The sequence below is a fragment of the Oncorhynchus mykiss genome, chromosome 1, assembly GCF_057628025.1.
Source record: "Oncorhynchus mykiss isolate SJ-2025 chromosome 1, ASM5762802v1, whole genome shotgun sequence".
NCBI lineage: Eukaryota > Metazoa > Chordata > Actinopteri > Salmoniformes > Salmonidae > Oncorhynchus > Oncorhynchus mykiss.
Genome location: NC_143022.1, coordinates 45737037 through 45758602, shown reverse-complemented (window position 1 = coordinate 45758602; position 21566 = coordinate 45737037). Strand labels below are relative to the sequence as shown.

The window sequence follows — 21566 nt, the reverse complement described above, 5'->3', positions numbered from 1 at the left end:
GCTGTGCTTGCGAAGAGCTGCTGGCAAAACGCACAAAAATGCTGTTTGAATGAAAGAGCAGTCTGACTGAGCAGCAGCAGGCCCGTAATCAATCAAATCAGACTTAATTATAACACACAGAAATACGAGCCTTTGGTCATTAATATGATCGAATCCAGAAACTATCATTTTAGAAACAAAACGTTTATTATTTCAGTGAAATACGGAACCGTTCGGTATTTTATCTAACGGGTGGCATCCCCAAGTCTAAATATTCTTGTTACATTGCACAACCTTCAATGTATGTCATAATTACGTAAAATTCTGGCAAATTAGTTCGCAATGAGCCAGGCAGCCCAAACTGTTGCATATACCCTGACTCTGCGTGCAATGAACGCAAGAGAAATGACACAATTTCAACTGGTTAATATTGCCTGCTAAACTGGATCAGTTGTTTGTTATAACTAGTGATTATGATTGATTGTTTTTTATAAGGTAAGTTTAATGCTAGCTAGCAATTTACCTTAGCTTCTACTACATTCGCGTAACAGACAGACTACTCGTGGAGTGCAATGGTTAGAGCGTTGGACTAGTTAACTTTGCGGTTGCAAGATTGGAACCCCTGAGCTGACAAGGTGAAAAATCTGTCGTTCTGCCCCTGAACAAGGCAGTTAACCCACAGTTCCTAGGTAGTCATTGAAAATAAGAATGTGTTCTTAACTGACTTGCCTAGTTAAATAAAAAAAAGTATAATTTTTTTAATAATCAGAAATCGGCGCCCAAAAATACAGATTGTTATGAAAACTTGAAAATCGGTCCCAATTAAATTGGCCATTCCGATTAATCGGTCGACCTCTACTTCAAACAGCTGAAAATACAATATTGTTGGTTATGGAAAATATATTTCACAGCGGTTGAGATGGTACATTTATTCTTTCCCTCCCCTCCCGGAGGACCTAAGCCCTGGGACCATGCCTCAGGACTACCTGGCCTGATGACTCCTTGCTGTCCCCAGTCCACCTGGTCGTGCTGCTGCTACAATTTCAACTGTTCTGCCTGTGGATATGGAACCCTGACCTGCTGTCTCTAACTTTGAATGCTCGGCTATGAAAAGCCAACTGACATTTACTCCCGAGGCGCTGACCTGTTGCACCCTCTAAAACCACTGATGATGATGATGATGATGATACCCTGCTGGTCATCTACGAACGTTTGAACATCTTGGCCATGTACGATTATAATCTCAACCCGGCACAACCAGAAGAGGACTGGCCACCCCTCAGAGCCTGGTTCCTATCTAGGTTTGTTGCTAGGTTCTTGCCTTTCTAGGGAGTTTTTCCTAGCCACCGTGCTTCTACATCTGTATTGCTTGCTGTTCGGGGTTTTAGGCTGGAACCTAGCACTAATAGCATTTTGTGACATCGGCTGATGTAAAAAGGGCTTCATGAATACATTTGATTGATTGATTGATTGATTCTTTACACTATCCTTGCTTGTTTTATCACAAACTGAAATTAGGCGAGCTATTCAAATATTTGCAACTAGCAAATGGAGGAGTGATTTCTGCATAGTGCATCTTTAATACTATTTTAATCTAAATGACTAGACTAAATCAAAAAAAAAAAAAGACTGATAAAATGAACACTGCTGCAGTGTGATGACATGTCATCTCTCAAAGCAAGTCACGAGACACTCCATTAAACTGGTCAATATTTAATTTGTCACTTACTGTGAAAAACAATTATTGCATTGTTGAGGGGAGTTGAGGGGTTTGCTTATGAAATATAGACTAAATGACAGAAAAGTCCTGAATTAAAATGTTTTAAGAAGGTCCATTTTCATAAAGTTAGCGAGGTAGAGCTCTAAAGCAGAGAAGGTCATTCCTACCTTTCGGCTTCAAATCTGCGTGATGGGCAGCCTGGCTGTCCGGGCCATTGTCTCTGGCAGGACGCAGCAGCTGAATTTCAGGGGGAGGGTGGTACTGCGAGGGGTGAGTTGGGGCGCTGCCAACACCCTGTAGGGGCTGCTGCTGGAAGTTGCCCATGTCCTGGTGAGAGGAGCCAGCAGAGAGTCCGGTGGAGGAGGCAGACAGCTGCTGCAGGGCAATCATCTCTGGGCTCTCCAGCATGGAGGCCAGACACTGCCTGGAGTCCTGATGAGGCATGGGGGTCCGCAGGGCCATGGGTCCATTGGGATGAGAGGGGTACCCCCCGGGGCCCCCAGGCTGCTCTGGCCAGGGTTTGGGGCCCATGGGACGAGGACATCCGGGGTTATAAGAGAGCTGCTGGTGGTTAGCCATATTTTGCACTTTTTTCCCAGGTCCACTGGGCCTCTCCTGGCCTTGGTGGTTCATCCCTGACCACATGTTAGGAGGCATGCCCATGCCTGGATGGAAGGCTGGGTAGTTGTGTCGTGGTGGGACGTCAGGCCCGGGGTAGCAATTACCTCCAGGGAGTAGGGGGTGGCCGTTGGTGCGCTGGCGGGACAAGTACATGCTGCTGTCGGGCATGGGGGTGCAGAGGCCCCCAGACTGGAGGGCCACGGGACGGGGGCCCAGTGAGGGACCATGGGTGGGACCCATGTAGGGGTGCTGCTGCCGGTGGTGCTGTGGCTGAAGAGGCCGGCCATCAGGCCCCATTTGGTATCCATGGCCAACGTGGTGTCCATCCCGCATGTGTGGCTGGAATACAACATCCATTAGTATGTGCATAGCAGCAAATATAAAATCAACTGACAGATCAGAAACACACAAAACATTGTGCGAGTACAGCAGATACTGGATAGCTCCGAATTAAATATGTGAAACCTCCTTCGATTGTTTTCTGAGCTGATCTCACCTGCATGTTGTAATGTTGAGGCATGTGATGAGCATTGGGATCCCCAGGCCGGGGCATGTGTCCCTGTCCAGGGTAGGCGTAGCCGGGGTCCATCCTCTGGCCATACATGTGTGGGCCGTGGGGATTAGGGGGGTGCTGGAGCTGCTGCAGAATGGATGACAGTTCAACATCTCATGTCTAAAATGTAATGCATTCATTTGTCTTCATCTAGAACTACCTTTTAGCTCCTCTGTAAAAAGGGGGAAAAACCCTTGATGCTTTCTCTTCATTCACTACCAACTCCTACTAAAGCAGTAAAATATACTTTCTCCTATGTGAAATATTGTTTTTGACATGCATGGCCAGCTACCTGCTGTGCTGGGTAGTAAAGGTTCCCAGGATGGGGCTGTCCATGAGGTATGCCATGGGGGTGTGGGGGGCCATTGGCCCAGTGGGGAGGAGGGGGTGGCTGTGCTGGCTTATTCCCCTCCTCCTCCATTGGGGTGCTGCCCTTGCCCCCTGGATGTGTCCGTTTGCGTGAGGCCTGCTCGGTGGCTCGGATCAAGCTTTCTGGCCCTGCCTGTTTATTGCCTTTGCTTCGCCTTTTCTCCTTGCGGTCTCTCTCACGGTCCTCGCCGCTCACGTGGAACTCCTCGTCCGTGTCGCCGTCCTCCGACGGGAAGTGCTTCAGTAGCGCCCGGCTGAAACAACGCTCCAGGGATTCTGCCATGATGCTGTACTCTGCAGAAAAACACAAGCACCATGAGTATTATCAGCATGCCACGCACACAGACACACACTCGTCTGTTGTGGGGCCAGGCGATGTTGACCCCAGCGTTGGCCGGCAGGTTGACCTGTTCAGAGGGCCTTGGTGTGGTTGACCCCTTGCCCCCCATGCCTCTCCCTTGGGAGTGCATTCAGACGGATGGATGGCTCCAGACAGGGCGCTTAACTAGGGGCTAGAATGTCTCTCTGGCAAGCAGGCAGGATGCTGCAGGGCCTGATGCACAGCTCAATCATTCCCCATTCATCACTGTCACACAGAGCCACATTAGAGCTCTCCCCCAACGCAGCCATTCTCCCCTCCTCTCCACCACGTGCACTTAGTCAAATTGATCTCTCTCATATTCATAAATCAAGTCCAAAGTCAACCCAAAAACCATTTGCACAAGCTAGAGGCATTTTTGGGACATTAGAAATTTGACAAAAAATAACGAGGTTATAGATCAAAATTAAGAGGTGTGTATTTACCGCTGTCTTCCCCATTGTACTCGATGCAGTTTTCAAATATGAGCTTCATGTCAGACACAAACTCTTCCTTGGTAATATACTCCCCTTCATTCAGCTTAGTCTCGATGGTGGATAGGTCCATCGGAGCCTGAGGAAAAATCATGGGAAAACAAAAATTACTACTTGTGGAATTGACGACCTCAAATTACAACTACAAAAACTCGTATAACCGAGGCATCTAACCGTCATTTCACAGTTTGGAACCTTCCTTTTCACTGTGAGCTCACCTGAATGACCGCATTATAGTTGGGGGCATAGGATTCATCCACAGGCTCCAAGAAGGGCCAGGCATCTTTGTGGGCTCTCAGGGCCTCCAACACTGTGGGGAGAGCAAAAGGAGAGGAGGAGGACCAAGGCAGTTGGAGTCAGAACAGAGGAAATCTCCTGGCTCACTGTCCAGAAAAATGTGCAGGTCAATATGCTTTACACATGCAGACATTATACAGTGATGATTGCATAGATGACAGGGCATATACATTACCTTTGTACAACGCCGTATAATCATCATCAATTTCATAGCTGCAATAAAAGATTGAGAAAATGTTCAAAACAAATTCACTCATTCATTCTAATAACTGGGTCACTGTACGGGTAACCGATTGCCATCAGTAAATAGATATGCCCCTAACACAGATACTCCTGCTTTCATGTTGAAAATGATAACCCTGTTCAATGAGAATTGTTTCGCACTTTGGAGTGCTGGCTGGCTGATTTTAAATTGTAACCTCAACTCAACTCTGGACAAAAATCATCTCAAGTCCCGACCACAAACGCTAGATCGACAAAAAACTCTTACTAAAGAGATGGGACTGACAGATATCTGGAGAGAGACTAATAGCTATTCTATGGATTATACATACTAATCCAATGTCCATAACACCTACTCTCGTATAGATAAAATGTTTATGCCAAAGATTTTCATAAATTCTGCCACTTGTCCAATCGGACCCATAGCGCTTTCAGATCACGCCTTTGTCCGCCTCCGCTTTGACCTCTGTAAAAACATCCCGAGGTCAAAAGAGCTGGAAATTCAACACCTCCATGTTATCAAACAAAGCATTCCATACATTTGGTCACTACATGGCTAGACAACTACACACAAGACAACAAAGACTATCCTGTTCCTCTGGCCACAATGTGGGACTCTGCCAAAGCCACACTAAGAGGTCATCTAACTCCATATGCTTCCTCTAAGAAAGAAATCAACGGAAACACAGGTTAGACGTTGAGAAGGAGCTTTAACGCTGCGAAAAAGTGCATAAACAATCGCCAGACAGCACCTCTTGGAGTCAACTTAAAGCAGCCAGAGCCAAACTTTATCAAATAAAAAGTGATCTTTACTAAACAAACAGCATGAGTATAGCAATAAGTATAGCAGATTGATTGCATACCAACTGAAAAAAAGAGAAGTCAGAGCGTACAATCACAGCCATCCGAACAGCAGATGACGAAGTCCCATATGATCCAAATAAGACAAATGTAACTTTTACCGCAAATTATATACTTCTGAGAGAAAACATGCAGAACTCTATTCCTTCCTAGAGGCAATCTCAATACCAAAACGACCAGAGACCGACCAAGAAGATCAACTCCCCCCTTCATTCCTGAGGTCGTCCTACAAGCAATTATCTCCATGCCACCTAACAAGTCCCTAGGCCCAGATGGATTTCCCCAGAGACTTCTACAAAGCTTTTTGGCCCCAGCTTAGCCCTATTTTCATGCCAATGCTGGATGATTTTTGCAAAAACTGCGCTCTCTCAGACGCTCTCACAGCCCTCATTACAGTTCTGCTATAAAAGACAAGGAGCCTCTATCCTGATCGTCCTTCCGGACCAGAAGCTTGTTGGATTGACTACAAAATAATTACCAAATTGCTGGCCAAAAGACTAAACACTCTTCTTCCCAAAATAATAAAAGATGACGATCATCTTCTGATATTATTGATCAAGTAAACACACAGAAGAGCCCTGTCCTGCTGGCATCACTGGATGCTGAGAAGGCGTTCGACAGGATGGAGTAGAACTTTCATTCAAACTTAATTAAATGGATTAGATCCCTATAGTCTCATCCAAATGCCATGGTGTCTACTAACGGTCGGAACTCTGACAGATTCCCTTTGGGATGTGGCACAAGACAAGGGATGCGCGATGCCCCCCCCTGCTCTACTTGTTGGGGGCGGAGTTGATAAGGAGCAATCCAAGTATTATGGGGGTTTCTGCAGGTGGATTTCAGCACAATATTTCGCTCTACGCGGATGTAGTCTTGCTCTACTTATTCAACCCTGAGAAATCCCTCCCTCCCATTTCAGACAATTGCTCAGTACAGCAAGTTCAGGATATAAGATACATTTGAACAAGTCCATTGTTTGCCCCCTCATTCTTACACTGACCAGCTCTATGAAGACACACTGTCCATTCCAATGTAAAACAAAGGTGTTTCAATACCTTGGAATCTTTGTTTTGTAACGCCAGATCTCCAAACCTGGATCTCCCTCCCAATTAGCTTAGTCAGAAGAGTCAATGTTAACCGTATGAACATCCTCCCTAGATTGAACTATTTATTTCAGATGCTCAAATTCAGATGCCCAGTTTCTTCTCTTTTTAAAAAACCAACCAACGCGTCACCAAATGTATATGGGGCAATAAAATAGAAAATACAATGATCAAGTTCTCCACTCTATCAAAACCTGAATCTAAGGGTGGTCTTTACCTTCAATTGTACTACTGGTCTGCCCTAATCCTCAACATCCTAACATGGATCACAGACGGACAAGACTCAACGTGGATTCAGATAGAGGCCCAATCCTGTGGTTCATTGCCCCTAAGCTCAATTATATTCATTAATAACTTTAGTGAAGTGGGCAACATACCCAAAACCCTTGTGATTTATACCACCCTAATAGCATGGAATGACTAAGAAATACCTTGGCATTTCCTCCCAGATATGCTCCCACTCACCTATATAGTGTACAACCCAGACTTGCCAAAAGCCCTGAGCAAATCCAACTTTCATCTTTGGCATCCTCTATGGATCAGGACCTGATCCGGCCTGTTTCATCAGAACCCAACTACTCTGAAATCCTTTTAAGAGCTATGCAGTGAATTCAATGTGCCAAGATCTTCAAATTATACATCATTTTATTACACCCCAGCGAGACTGCTTAGAATGAATACAGACATTTCTCCTGATTGTAAAATATGTACCATGGATGTATTCGAGCTGAAGAGAGATTACCAGATTTTGGCAATCTATACATACTGCTGCACATAAAACAGATGTACAGTTTGATATGACCCTGTCTCCATCTTCTTAATGCCCAGCAGGCATTAAGCAGTTCTTGATCCAGACAGGGAAAATTTGTTTATGACTATCATATAGTTCGCAAAAAAAAAAAAATGTTTTTAAATCCTACAGTGGGCTTCTAATTCTTCTCACATTTAAAACGTGAATTGACCAGATTGACTTTCTTCCTCTTGAAAAGCTCACTTATGACATCCGCAAGAGACAGCCCAAGTTTGATAGACTGGTCTCCAATACTGAACTATATTTCAAATTGGACAGAGTGAATGGGGCGATTAAGGAAATGTGTGTGTGTATTTACACATATTGTGTAAGGTGCTGTAAAACAAATTATTTGTTCGTCATCTCAGCTAAAGCTGAAATAGCTAACATGTATTTTATTATGTTACTTATGTCTGCCACATCTGTGAATGTGGAATGCGTTTTGTTTGTTGATTGGAAAAACAAGTACATTTAACAAAAATTCACTGTCCATAAATTATCAGTACTCTAGTGTCGAGTAGTAGTGTGTGGCTCTTTACAACTCTTTTGTCCTGCGGGAGCGTCGAATGGGTGAGTGGGGCTCCAAGTGCAGCAGTTCGGGGGGCAGTTCCTTCCCCTGGGATATCAACCAGGCCTTCTCCTCACGCAGTTTCCGCCGCCGCGCTCGCTCTGAGGGAAACAGCAGAACACAGGAAACACAATTAATTACACACAACAGCAGCAGAATAAGGGATTGTACTTTACTACAGTTGCAAGGCCACCTGTTGGCCATCCGGCTGCCTGCTGGTGCACAGAGTCAATAAAAACCATGCCGAACAACATGAGAGACTGAAGGAGTTCAGAGAAGAAGAGTGATTCATTGACCATCCTTTAGCAGGCTTAGCTGATAAAAAAAAAGAAGGCGAGAACAGAAAGGAACACTATCTCTCAACATGAAAGGATGCGGGTTGCCGCCCGCCTGCTGTGCAGATTAGAAAATGTTGGAGGGTGGATTCCAACTGCTCTGATCCACCAGAGACCAGGCAGCCCAGCCCGGTCCCACTGTTCATCTATAATACATTAATGAGGGTCCTTCACCAGTTAATTAACCCTTGACAGGTGACATCAGAAGGACTCCTGTGATTCAAAGGGCTATATATTCCCACTCACTCTCAGCCCAATACGTGTAATATATTGCAATATATAATTCACAACCAGGGCAATAGATCATTCAACGGTACAGGCAATACAAATGCAGAGGTGTGTGCGGGGTTGGCCTGTCTTTCAGAATCCACCCTGAGCCCCACCCTGCCCCATAACCCAGCTCCACTACTCACCTTCCACAGCTTGGAGTCTCTCCAGCTCCTCTCTCTGGCGCTCCTCCTGCAGCAGCATCTCCTCTTCTCGTCTCTGCTCCATCAGCAGGGCCTGCCTGTCCATGTCCTCATCCTTCTGTTTCTGCTGCTCCCTATTGGCTATGGCCTGCAGCGTGTCCTGGACACAAACAGGAAACCATCAGTCCACTGGGTCTCACAGGAGACGGGACATACACTAAGAACGATAAATTACACACGCGCAGCTGGTCTCACCTCCTCCTCTTGGCTCATGCGTTTCTCAGAAAGCCGGTAAGAGCTGCGTACTGGGGTGGGGTCCAGCAGCCTCTGCTTCTGCTCATTCACCTGCAGAGGCAAAATAATCAAGATTAAAAACACAAATAAGTGGTTTCATTATTCACACAAAAATCACACTTAGTCACTTTGATCAAGTAACGCATCCACGGGAGCTAATAGCCAAGCAGGCCCCGGGGAATCCTCTGTGGTCTTCCAGCAGAGCTGTGAGGAGAGAAGAGGTGATCCAGGCTCTGCTCCTCCTCCCCCGACTACCCCCCCCCCTTTAAATCCCACCCACCCTGCTACCCCTCTCCTAGTGGGTCACTGACTAACCAAACAAATCAAACCCTTCCATGCTCCCTGTGGCAATCACACGTAACGATTTCCACTAAAAGCTGGGAGAGCGGGCGGTAACGTGTGTGTGCAAACTGACCACAGCATTGCCACAGTCCATAATGTAGCAATTAGTAGGAAACTTACATACTTAATATGAGCAGCAGAATTGGTTGCAGAATACAAACCACAACATGGAAGAAAAAAAACAGCAGGAAGCTGCAGTCAGAGCAGAACCCTTTGGGCCAGGCAGTATCTATGTCAGAGAAGGCAGTCCAAAAGGTATGGCTGTTTCCAAGAGCATGGGGGTAACGGAGTCTGGTACTTTGGATGTTATGGGAAACAAGATGGATGCCTGCCTCCTGGGTTGCACCACCTCCTGTGCCTTTTGTTTCTGTGGTGTTATTTGTTATGTTTTATATTTTTTGAGGAAAAATGTAGTTACTACGACTGTGATGTGGTTCTGTCACCTAGTTACCTTAAGATGAATGCACTAACTAAGTAACGCTGGAGAAAGAAAAGTGTCTGCTAAATGACTCAAATGTAAATGCTTCCCGTCAGGACGGGCCCTGTGAACCCCAACAAGAGGCCCTTTCCCCCTCTGTAGAGTTTTGCCTGCCAGCAGCATGGGGATGTGTTAGATAGCTGCCTTGCTCTTCCTCCACTGGGCCAGTGGTGGCCACCACCAAAGGGGCTGTCAAAGTGCTGAATGTGCTACAGCTCCCATCCCCCAGTCTTGTCTCTCTGCACCGGCGTGTCCCGGGGCTCCTCTGCCCTGCCTCTGCTCTGTGCATTACCCACAGCACTTAATCGCACACAGGAGATGGACTGCCTCTGGTGTCGCCACTTAAGTCGACAATCCTGCAGCACAGCAGGTCGTCAATCAAGTGGCTCCATCCCGCCTCAAGGTGAGTGCCTGCCTCCCGTCAGCGCCCTGCGAAATGGCTGTGACAGCCAGGGCTGTGGACGGGAGCTGGAGGTCTCCATGGCTGTGTGCGCACTCATACAATAATGCTGCGAAAGCGCACACACACACACACACACTTCCCAGATGCCTGCTCTGTACTGCCAGAGCCTGCATCCAGCGGGAATGTTCAGCAGCTTGAGAACTGTGAATATGTCCAGATAGATAACAGCCAGGCAGGCATGCTGGCCGTGAAGGACAGATCACCATCGGATGACCATTAGAGAATGACCCCATGCCGACAGAATGGCCAACAAACTTTTGACCGTCACAGTCCACAAGGACAGGCAGGCTGTGTTGGGTATCTATCGGACCCGATCACAGGGATGGCTAACGCGAGAGGTCCCGTTGATCACTACAGAATTACGTAAATCTGAATTCAGTTTGTGTTAATGCATAATAAGGATTGTGTCAACGTGCCTGGACATGCACTTAATAAGCTAGCTAGCTAGCTAAGCAGATCGCCATGTGACCTGTTGGCAAAGATTACAATAACTAACCCTTTCATCTGTGGTGTTAGCTCGGTAGCTAAACATGGTGCTAAGATATCAGATAAGAGCTAATGGCCAAATTAGCTAGCTAAAGTTAACTGGTTATCATTTTTTGGCATCAAGCCATCTGCTGATCTGACCAGCCACAATCATAACTGTAAATTGACAATTAATAGTTGGAGTAGATGATTGCCATAACAGGGAAAGTGTTCAAAAATGCCTAATTAAAAGGTTGGCAATAGGTTTAGCTCCCTAAGGGTCTTTCATGTTATGGACCAAGATAGCTGTAGATCAGCGTGCGTGTGTTTTTTTACTTTTCAAACTATGGGCAGATTGGAGTCATTCACACAAAACGTGAATCGTTTCATATTTTTTCTCTACCCTTGCGCTGCCTGTTAGATATTATGCACATGTATGGCTTTGTAGAACATGTAATTGCCATTGAGCTAGTTCTTATAGTAGCAAGTAAATGATATGAGCGATGGAGAGATATGCGATGTGAAAAAGAGCGGCGATAAAACCTCCGCCTATCCAATTGTAGCAGTAGGATCAAGTTACAACCCGCCCATTTCTTGACAGATAGCTGAACGAGCCAATTGAGTTGTTCAGAGATGCGTCCTATCACGAAAAGTGACTAAAAATACTAGTTTCATTAGCATCTGTGATCACAAATCATTATGATGGACCCATTGGCATGGAATAGATGTTTTGTTATATTCTCAAACTAACAACAGTGCCTATATAATGACATTCCATACAGGCATGACATGCTGGAGTGAAGAGTCTTTGCGAATGTTGTTGATCAGTAGGATAATAGGTCCCACATGAAAGGCAAACATATTGTCATGTGTAGCACCATAGACCCCACTGATCAGCAAAAACAATATCAGTAACTCAATGCACACACTCCTTTTGAATATGCATTCACCTATATTGCGAGTAGGCCGATGCATCTTAAACTTTAGTTTATTAAGAGATTTACCATTCAAATACAATTATTACCATAATGTTATGTAGTTTGGTAAAAACAAAGTCAAATGTATTGTTTTATTTAAAAATGCATGCATTAATGACTTTTTGTCATCAAATGTTTTTATTTAACCTTTTGCGTGTAGGGGGCAGTATTTTCATTTTTTGGCAAAAAAAACTTACCCATTTGAAACGGCCTATTTCTCAGCCCCGGAAACTAGAATATGCATATAATTGTCAGATTAGGATAGAAAACACTAAAGTTTCCAAAACTGTAAAAAATATTGTCTGTGAGTATAACAGAACTGATATTGCAGGAGGAAAATCCAAATCAGGAAGTGCCTCTTATTTTGAAACCTCGCTGTTCCTATGCATGCCTATCCTCCATTTAAAAGGGATATCAACCAGATTCCCTTTTCTATGGCTTCCCTAAGGTGTCAACAGTCTTTAGACATAGTTTCAGGCTTTTATTTTGAAAAATTAGCGTGAAAGATCACATTGTGTAAGTGAATAGGTGGGGGCTCTCAGAGTGAGTTTTGCGCTACAGAGTAAAGCGGCCATTGCTTCTCCCGGTGTTATTGAAAAACCTACACACCCGGTTGATATATTATCGAAAATATATTTTAAAAACAACCTGAGGATCGATTATAAAAAACGTTTGCCATGTTTGTGGACACATATACGTCTGCGTTGTCGTGACTGCTCTTTCCTATGGATTTCTGAACATAACGCGACAAACCAACAGAGGTATTTTGGGTATAAAAATAATCTTTATGGAACAAAAGGAACATTTATTGTGTAACTGGGAGTCTCGTGAGTGAAAACATCCGAAGATCAAAGGTAAACGATTAATTTGATTGCTTTTCTGATTTGTGACCTAGCTACTTAATGCTTAGTGTACATAATGTTTTGTTATGCTATCGATAAACTTAAAGGCTTGGATTGCTTTCGCTGTCAAGCATAGTTTAAGAATCTGAGACGACAAGTGGACTAACAAAAGGCTAAGCTGTGTTTTGCAATATTGCACTTGTGATTTCATGAAAATGAATATTTTTTTGTAATATTATTTGACTCTGGGGCTATGCTATTCAGCGGTTGCTGACGAAAATGATCCCGCTAATGGGATGGGTAGCGTCAAGAAGTTAATTATATCTAAAATACCTAAAATATTGACCTAAAATATCATCCATCGGCTTCCTTGGTATCAGCACAAACAAAAAAATATCTATATTGGTCCTGCTCTACTGTCTAGCTATGTATACTCAAAAGATAAATGAGTATGCAATGTATTAAAAAGGGCAGAGTTTGAACAGTTAAAACAGTGTCAACAATCTCCGAGGCGACTCATTCCGCAGAAGAAAAACCATGTGACAAATGAGCACTCCCAGCCTCGACCGTCACTCCAGCAGAAACTGCACACAGGGCCACAGATGAGAGAGAGACTGGACAGTCCAGCTTTGGGCCCGGGGCTCAGAAGCTAGTGTTCTGGGCAAGCAGAGACCAGTCTGCCCTCCACACACCTGCAGCCGCACCATACAGCCTCCATTTCCCAATTCCTCCTGGAGGCAGCCATTTGAGACACTATGCCCTTACAGAGCACATCAGCTGACTGAGTCAGTGTCTGAATGAAGATTGATGGGTTGAGAAGGGGAGGGGGTGGGAGGAGACTAAGAAGAGAGCTGACTGACCTTGTGCTCGATCATGCTGCTGATCTCAGGGAGGAAGTTCTGGCTGATGATGCGGTAGAGGTGGCGGTCCTGGGGGGACGTTTTGTCTCTGATGCTCTCGGCCAGACTGGCCCACTGCTCCTCCGTGTCACACACCAAGGACCAGGCACCGCGCTCCCGGTCTGGACGGACGGACAGACAACATCATGGCCAATATACTCCGGACTCTGACATTGCTCATTCTGATATTGCTCATTCTGAGGGGGAGGGGATGTGTATGGTCATTGTATTACTAGATATGACTGCACTGTTGAAGCTAGAAAAATAAGCATTTCGCTGCACCTGTGATAACATATAGAAATCTATGTACAAGACCAATAAACTTTTTTAAAATAAAAAAAAATAAAAAATTAAACACAAGTCTCAATCGTCAGCATCGATATCAGAAGTTGGAGTCGATCTAGATAGATGTTTCTGATAGCTCTGCCTTTTTTCTCACCTGTGCCTGAGTGTAGACCTTCCAGTCCATTCTCCTTCTTCACTTCGCTCTCCACCTCACTGAAAAAACAACATGCCAGCCCATTCAGTATTTACCATCCACTCCGAAGCATTGCATGAATAAGGTCTGGGGAATAAAGGTGGTGAACGTCTCTGGAGACGTTTGAGAGTGGAGAGAACACGAGACCACTAAGGACAAAGTTTGCTGCTGGTCTCACCTTAGCTGGATCTCCTCCACTTTCTTCTTTGGTGGTCTTCCCCTTTTCCTCTTCTCTGTTGGTTTTATCTCAGGGGCTTCACTACAGGGACAACAGAGTGAAAAACAAATAACCGGCCACACTTTAAATTACACAGGCCTTTTACCAGGGTAGCTATTACTGGAGTGACCCATATGATTAACCTCTAACAGGCTAGTAGGTACATAGTAATTACTATGTTGGTGCTCAATTTGTCCTTCGTTAGAAAACAGAATTAGCAGTAGGAAGTGCTACTGTTTACATATTACATACCTCATAGCCTTACAGAAACCATAGAGCATATATACACAGTAACACATAATATAATGCAGACAACCATACATTGAGTATCAGAGAATCGATACAAAACTGACTGGTTATATACCAGCATAGTGTTCACATTCTATGACCTCTGTGAATTACAGGCAAGCAAAACCATCCAACGTCCACAGCCGATGCCCGATGGTGCAACCCACTTACTCGAGCTGCTCCGCCTTCCTCTTGACCGGCTCCTCTTTGTACATGCGGGTACCATAGAAGTACCAGTAGAGGGCACCGCTCCCATCTTGCCCCAGCGGCTCCACGCGCAGGCTGTCCGCATCCAGGCCCTGGGATCAAACATTGCATGGATTAATGATGCATACTACAGTTCCACTTAATTAACTATGTCAGGTTAGACAGCACTTAAAAAACAAAAAAAACAAAAAAAAAACAATTAAGTCAGTCACCATCAACCGCATCCCAATAAAACAAATCACCAAAACTACAGGTACCAAAACATGTTTCCCCAGTTGACCGTTTACCCGTGCTAACTCTGAAACAGTCATAATAAAGGGAGTTTAAAACAGGTGCAGGCTTGCGGTACAAGGTGTGTGTGTAGCACCTTGAGCAGGTCAAAGACGTCTGCGGCGTCCAGGCGGTAGTCACACAGCCTGTGCAGCAGCTCCACCTGTGTGCGCGGGGTCAGCTCCTCAAAGGGCCCCTGGCGCAGGGGGTTGGGCTTCCCCTCCTCCAGCTCCCAGCGGTAGTTGATGATGTCGTCCAGATAACTGCTGAACGCCTGGGGACTAAGAGGGGCGGGACAGTGATTAGTCCCATATGCTAGTATGACAATACAGTAGTGAGGAGGGGTGGGTAATAGAACATCAGAGAGATCTACTGCAGTGAATTTGGTTGGTGTGGACTAGTCAAGGGTTCCCATACAAAATGTGAGAATTTAGGCCTAGGTTAATTGTTTAACCCATTCATGTCACATACGCATTCATCTCTTCAACTAGAAGTCATTCATTCTCAAACGCCTACTGTGTCAAAAGGTCAAAAGGAACATGTGCTTCGTATTGATACCAATCAACACAACAAAAGAAAAGCTGATTGGGAGATAGGGCGATTGCTGTTATTTTTGTCAAGCTACTACATAGCCCTTTAAAGAGTCCTTGGGATCCGACAATATGGCGCACCGCTATTCATTCACTTGCAAATGCTTGTCCTTACAGTGTGCTTTGTAATGAAGTGCATATAACCTCTCAATTTCAACAGGATGTCTATTGTGAAAGAGACAGTCAAGAAATAATTCAAGCTGCCATACCGTAGTGGTTCTGAAGAGAAAAGGAGGGGGAAAAGACAGCAATTTCTTTGCACTTGAGTGGGTTTGTTTCATTGTTCTTTTGGATGCTGGTAAATAAATGTTGGTTCCGGGTCAGATCTGTCTGATTAATCTGGAACCCTTCAGTTCCTGCTCAGACGAACAGAAACAAGGGCTCAGGGCAGGGGTGAGTGCCGATGCAACAACAGAAAAGAAAGGAGGAGAAAAACTAGAGAAAAAAAAATGGCTTATCTTGAAAGAGCAGTTTGCACTTTCACACAGCTGCAGGCCCCCCACTATCCCATCTCTCCCTTTCTCCTCCTCTGCCAACACCCCCACGCCCCTCCCCAGCTCCGCCGGAGCGTTTAACGCGTGCGGATGAAAAGGGCAGCTCTTTGAAAGGCCAGAGCCGAGCATCCACCCCCGGGATGCCAGCGGCTGTCCTGTCCAATAAGGCAGGTTGTCCTGTTACTGCATGCCTGGGTGTGGAAACTATCAGCCTTAACCTCCCACATCCCTCCCAAGTCACAGGCTGATAGGTGCCTACCCCAGTGGTGCTGATGGATCAAGAGCAGGAGAGGAGGTAGCGGTGGTGGGTGGGGGCCCCTTCAGGGCTGGAACATTTATTTCACTTTCCTTTGCTCTTCCCACTCCCTCTCGCTCACATTTAGTCATCAAGGAACTGCCCCCCCCCCCAGGGAAAAATCCGCCTAACCCCAGTTTCCTTTGTGAGAAGCCTCACTCAGTTGCAAAGGCTGATTTCAACACAAGCTGTGCACACTGATGTGCTCACTACTAAACAGGGTTTGTGACTCAAACTTCCCGTGTTTCAGGCCCATATGGCCCCTGGATGTTGTCACCAAGACTGGTCTGTTAGAAGGTAGGTAACAAGATGTGCTGCTGTGTGCTGGCGAGCTAAGAAGTTAGGCCTAGTTCTGAGGCCCTCTCTAGAAAGAAAAAGTATTAATATTGAACTCCCGTATAAATAAAGATTGAGGGAAACCCGGGGGGCACTACTTACGTGATGTCTGTGCGCTGGTAGCATCCTTGCAGCAGTGAGGCGAGGAGATCAGCCAGAAAGTCTGTGTCCTGCTTCTGTAGCGCCTCTTCCAGCTCCTACCACACAGAGAGAGAGACACAGCCAAGAGGTCAACCTTTGAGTTATATGGTGATCCACCTTTTAAAAAGGCACACACAAATCTCAGTTTTAAAGTCGGCATATAACATTTAATGGTTGGTGTTAGTCACAGGTCGGTGAGGTTAAAAAAAAGCATTACGATTCCAGAGTGATACGGATGCCCTGGAGTAAAACCATAGGTGGTGACGGGAATTTAGGGCTTCCAAGACACAGTTTGACATTTTCAAAGAAACAGGAGCTCTCGAAGCAAAACTTGTTTGAAGTGTGGATATTGGAACTAGTAACTTATATTGTGAGAGCCATAGGGGACCAGAATATTAGGCAGTATTCTAACGCGTCTAACACTCTTGATCATGACAAACAACCATACATAACGTGTGTACGAGGTAGGCTGTGCTTAGGGGACCTGTTTGAGTTGCTGCGGGAGGGGGATTAGTTGACATGTTCTCAGAGGAGTCCTTTCTGCCAGCGGTTGGAGCCGAGGTTCAAGTTCAACCCTGACCCTTCTCCTGCCTGGCATTGTGTGGCCGCCGTTTAGGGCTTATGAAGCGGCAGTAACCGGGAGAGCAAACTCTAAAGGCCCTCAAAGAGCCAAGGAGAGACAGCAGCAGGAGACTAATGCCACCGCACAGACCCACGCCCTCCCCTCCGCCGCTGACCAACCAGGCTACAGCACCACACACCATTACCCAGCATGCTTCTCTCTCTCCCCGGGATACCCAAAGGCCCTCGGCTACAGAGCAGAGGCGGGGGAGAGACAAGGGAGGCTGAGAGGGCAAAAAATGCTAATGAAAAGTGCTCCATCAACCAACTGTCCATTTCACTTAACCCCCCTTCCCCCGTTTCCCAAGATGCAAAGCGACCCTTCAGCATTGGCCCTTCCTCTTTAAAAAGGAATCTGCCTGCAGCTGACTGCCCCTCGGTCTCTAGCTAAAGAACTCACTTCCAAATTCTCTGCAAAACACAATCACCCCTCCACCTCCCCAAAAAGCATGTTGACAGTCCAGAATAAACTCAAGGGCAAGGAGGCCCATTTCATTGTGCAGCCTGCAGATTGCTGCCCCTCTAGAGAAACGGTGAGTGCCGGGTCACTGGGGGTCAGTCTCCACACCTCCCGGCTGTGGAGAGGCACAGAAGACAGGAGTCAACAGTCAGCAGGATGAAAAATGGAGGGAGGGAGGGGTTGAAAAACAGGATAAGATGATGTATCTGCTTTGGGGTAAAAACTACAGCTACTCAGGACTGGTTGGTGCTGCAACAGAAGCATGCAAGAGGGGCTGCCTGGGCTGATTATCGCCAAGTCCTATTATTCAAAACAGAGTTCATTAAGCTTCTTGAGCACATTTTAATGGCAAAAAAGCTATTGATCAATCTGCTTACAGTGGCAAATTAGAAAGATTCTAAAGGATCTAGAAAATAAATTTAATATGAAGAGCCTGGGAGGGGGAAGCTCACAACCCTGGGAGTGCCTGGAACTAGTGGGACAGAATCTACAATAACATGGTTAGCTCCTGGGAGTAGGGCTGTGGGGGTCATTCAATTTTGTCAGCTGGTGATTGTTAAGCAAATATTTGCTCGTCTCAGGGTAATTGACTGTCAATTAACATAAACACGTTTAGCATCTCCTGGCATCCACGCATAACCTACAAGCCACTGACGCAGACCTTTGGATTTAGATGTTTTAAAAATGTAGCTTTTCCATTTAATATAGCCTACACCATCACAATAAATCCTTTAGTTATTTTTGACAGGTCTAAAGAAACATGATATGAAGGAGATGTAGTTTATTTCAGAAGAACAGAAAAAGCACACAGTTGTCCTTATGTTAGGCCCCGATATGGGTATGCCTTACGGCTGTGGGCTACACTGGTTAATTTAGCAGACAAGATTTGCTTAGTATTTAATGGCATTTTTATTATGAAGAACACCGTTGGACATAGCTGAATAAAATAGAAAGGATATCTTCTCCAAACGGGATAGGTTTAGATCTTTAATACATTCTAAGGCTGCATGTTGTGGTGACTAAAGATGATCAGAAAAAAGTTGCAGGAAAAGGCATGAGCTCTGATTTGTTTGTTGTGCAGGCTGTACACACTTCATCAGTCTCTCATTCACAATTTGACAAGCACTTGATAATTTTCTCACCAGGCCTTGAATTTCCCAGCGGCATTCCCTTGTGTGGCGTAACACCGCCTAAAAAATTCCATGACTTTTGAGGCTAAAGGGGCTGAATATAACAATTATAATTAACTTCTCCCGGCTGCTATGTGCAGAATCACCTCTCACTCACATGGCTCTCAGATATCTAGATTCTTATTAGCCATTGCCCGTCACGTGATCAAGTCCTTCTCACAGGCATCTCAACTAAATAGTAGGCTACAAGTGAAGATCAACATGTCGGGGATGAAATTGCGCATTTCCTTATCAACTTTCAAGGCGCGTATTGAAGATATTAGAACTGTCCACATTTAGCCTACTTTGTCAGCCAACTAGATGAGAAGGCCTAACAAACAGCAAAAGCACTAGCCTGTCAATCTACATCCTCCATAGTGCAAAAGTTAACCTATTCTTGTGTGAGAAATAAATATAGCAGGCCTAGCCTATAGAAAGGTGATGGCCTCTTAAAAAGAGGATCCCATCAAAACAGTTCTCACACAAATGCATAGCCTATAGAAATGTTGTGCAACATGAACTCATGAAGTGATTTGATTTTTTAAAACATTTGCATTTATGTCAGAGTGATTAGAGGGACAATAGAGTGCGGAGTACCAGACAGTTAGCAAGTTTGGTCGGCTACTAATGACCATCAGCAGCATCAGAGCTTGGAGACCTAGTTATCGTGACTAAACGGTCATCTGGAATTTGACTGCAGTCATGACTCGTGAACGCCGGTGTGGCGGTAATACGGTCACTGTAAAAGCCCTAACTGATAGTGTGGCTGTGTGTACATGTGTGCAGTTGCGATGCGCACATGTGCATCAACCACCCAATCAAAAAGGCACTTTTCTAGCCTCAGTGCCATTTCCGTCATAGAACATGGGGCTCTTTCAACAGATACGCTCACAGTGTTATGATAGCACAGGTACAGTATGTGTACATGTGCAATAACAAAAACTTGTGTGTAGCCTTGGGAAAGAGAGAGTGTAAAAGTGTGTGTGTACAGGCTTGTGAACAAAAGTCTGTGCCCATGTCTCAGGAGACCAGGAAGTGCCAGGGAGAGTGACATTATCTCAGTGTCCTCGTCGACAAGGGGGAGACCAGAACCAACAATCCTCCATGATGACCCTTACAGTAAGTTTGTAGGCTCTTCCCCCATTTCAGTATGTAAGGGTTATCATGGAGGACTCTTGATTCTGATCTCCCCCTTCCTGTCGACAGGAGGACATTGAGATCCCGTGTCACGCTTCCTGGCACTTCCTGGTCCCCTGACAGCCAGCCCCTGGGCCAGAGAGGGCCCATCAATCAGGGGCAGGCTGCACTTTGATCACACTTCAAACCTGGGGCCGGCTGGGAGAGCCGGGGCCCAGTCCAGTGGAGCAGCCCTGGATTAACACCACCCGACTCCACCTTTGAAGTGCCACTCGGCAGCTCAGATGGCAAAGGATTGGAATTAATGTGGTGTGTGCCCAGCATGGCGGAGATCCCTCTGTGGACTCACCGTAAAAAATGTTAAAAAATAAGCACACACACACACAGCTTTAAGGGCCGTGAGGGACACTCACTGCAGCGCTCATGCAAGGAGCTCACACAGATCCCCGCAAATACAAAGTGAGGACACGCCTCGCTCCCCGAAGCGCGCGAGCGCAAATGTCCCGATGATCTGTGCATGGTACAGATATCCATGGTCTAAGACAAAGATATGCCCATCTCCATCTTTGTCCAAATCTCAGAGGGTTGACAGACTTATCACGAGGCACTAGACAACAGGCTGGTAAACACTCCTCAAGTGAGTCAAATGCTTGAAGGATGATTGGAGGGTGAGTCAATGCTAAGTCAAAGGTGTGTTACATCCTCTAAAGCACTCAACCCCCTCAGGCCTGTCAGTGGCTCTGCTGTAGCTTGCTAAACTGAGGGTAGGGTAGTGTAGCTGGCCTGGCTCACTGTCAGAGCAGGAGAGTGGAAATGAGAGTGAGGAGTAATAAGAGTGTGCGAGTGTCAGGGTGGAGCTGGACATTTGACAGGAAGCATTTCAAAATTTGACATATAGGCCTAAGCATTGGGTGCGTAACTATATGGCGTCCACACACGGCGTAATTAATCTTAACAGAACATGCCACTTACCGAATTCCGATGCGCATCATGATTTTAGAATAATTGACCAAATGTTCTTGCTCAGCCAACAGCAAAATCACTAGCCTATTTCAATCTAATGTCTCCCATAGAAAAGTTTACCTATTCTACTGGTCAGCTTGTCGTTCTGTGTGGAAAATAAAATAGCTTATTCCAAACAAACTCTGGGACAGATCCCAAATGTATACAACCAGTACATCAAAATAACTTTAAAAAGCATCGAGGCTGATGCAACAGATCAGAACCTTAAAAACAGTGGTCACCAACCGGTCGATCACAATCTACCTTAAAGGCATTCCTAGTCGATCACCAAACATTTCTGTAGAAAAGCCTCCATTAGAATGTATGTTGCGCTGTTGGTGGTAGGTGTACTGGATTCAGAAGCCATGTGCACCAGGTAGGCAAATGTTCCCATTGTGAACTATTTCATTTGTCTGAAAAG

General features: G+C 45.6%; 1 protein-coding gene across 2 annotated transcripts in view; it reads right to left on the bottom strand.

Moving 5' to 3' along the window:
• The window catches only part of LOC110523417 (uncharacterized), a 66392-nt gene that overhangs the window by 14849 nt on the left and 29977 nt on the right, over positions 1–21566 (bottom strand). The window contains exons 2-16 of one of the 2 annotated variants that reach the window (XM_021602095.3): positions 16718–16812; positions 14998–15181; positions 14595–14722; positions 14097–14177; positions 13880–13938; positions 13402–13562; positions 8936–9025; positions 8684–8840; positions 7907–8036; positions 4567–4604; positions 4313–4404; positions 4047–4173; positions 3166–3536; positions 2817–2960; positions 1867–2659 (exon numbers count right to left, since the gene is read on the bottom strand). In XM_021602095.3, the coding sequence (XP_021457770.3) occupies positions 1867–2659; positions 2817–2960; positions 3166–3536; positions 4047–4173; positions 4313–4404; positions 4567–4604; positions 7907–8036; positions 8684–8840; positions 8936–9025; positions 13402–13562; positions 13880–13938; positions 14097–14177; positions 14595–14722; positions 14998–15181; positions 16718–16812 (2650 nt within the window). The remainder of the gene's footprint in view (positions 1–1866; positions 2660–2816; positions 2961–3165; positions 3537–4046; positions 4174–4312; positions 4405–4566; positions 4605–7906; positions 8037–8683; positions 8841–8935; positions 9026–13401; positions 13563–13879; positions 13939–14096; positions 14178–14594; positions 14723–14997; positions 15182–16717; positions 16813–21566) is intronic. The other variant, XM_090231874.1, reaches the window with a different exon arrangement.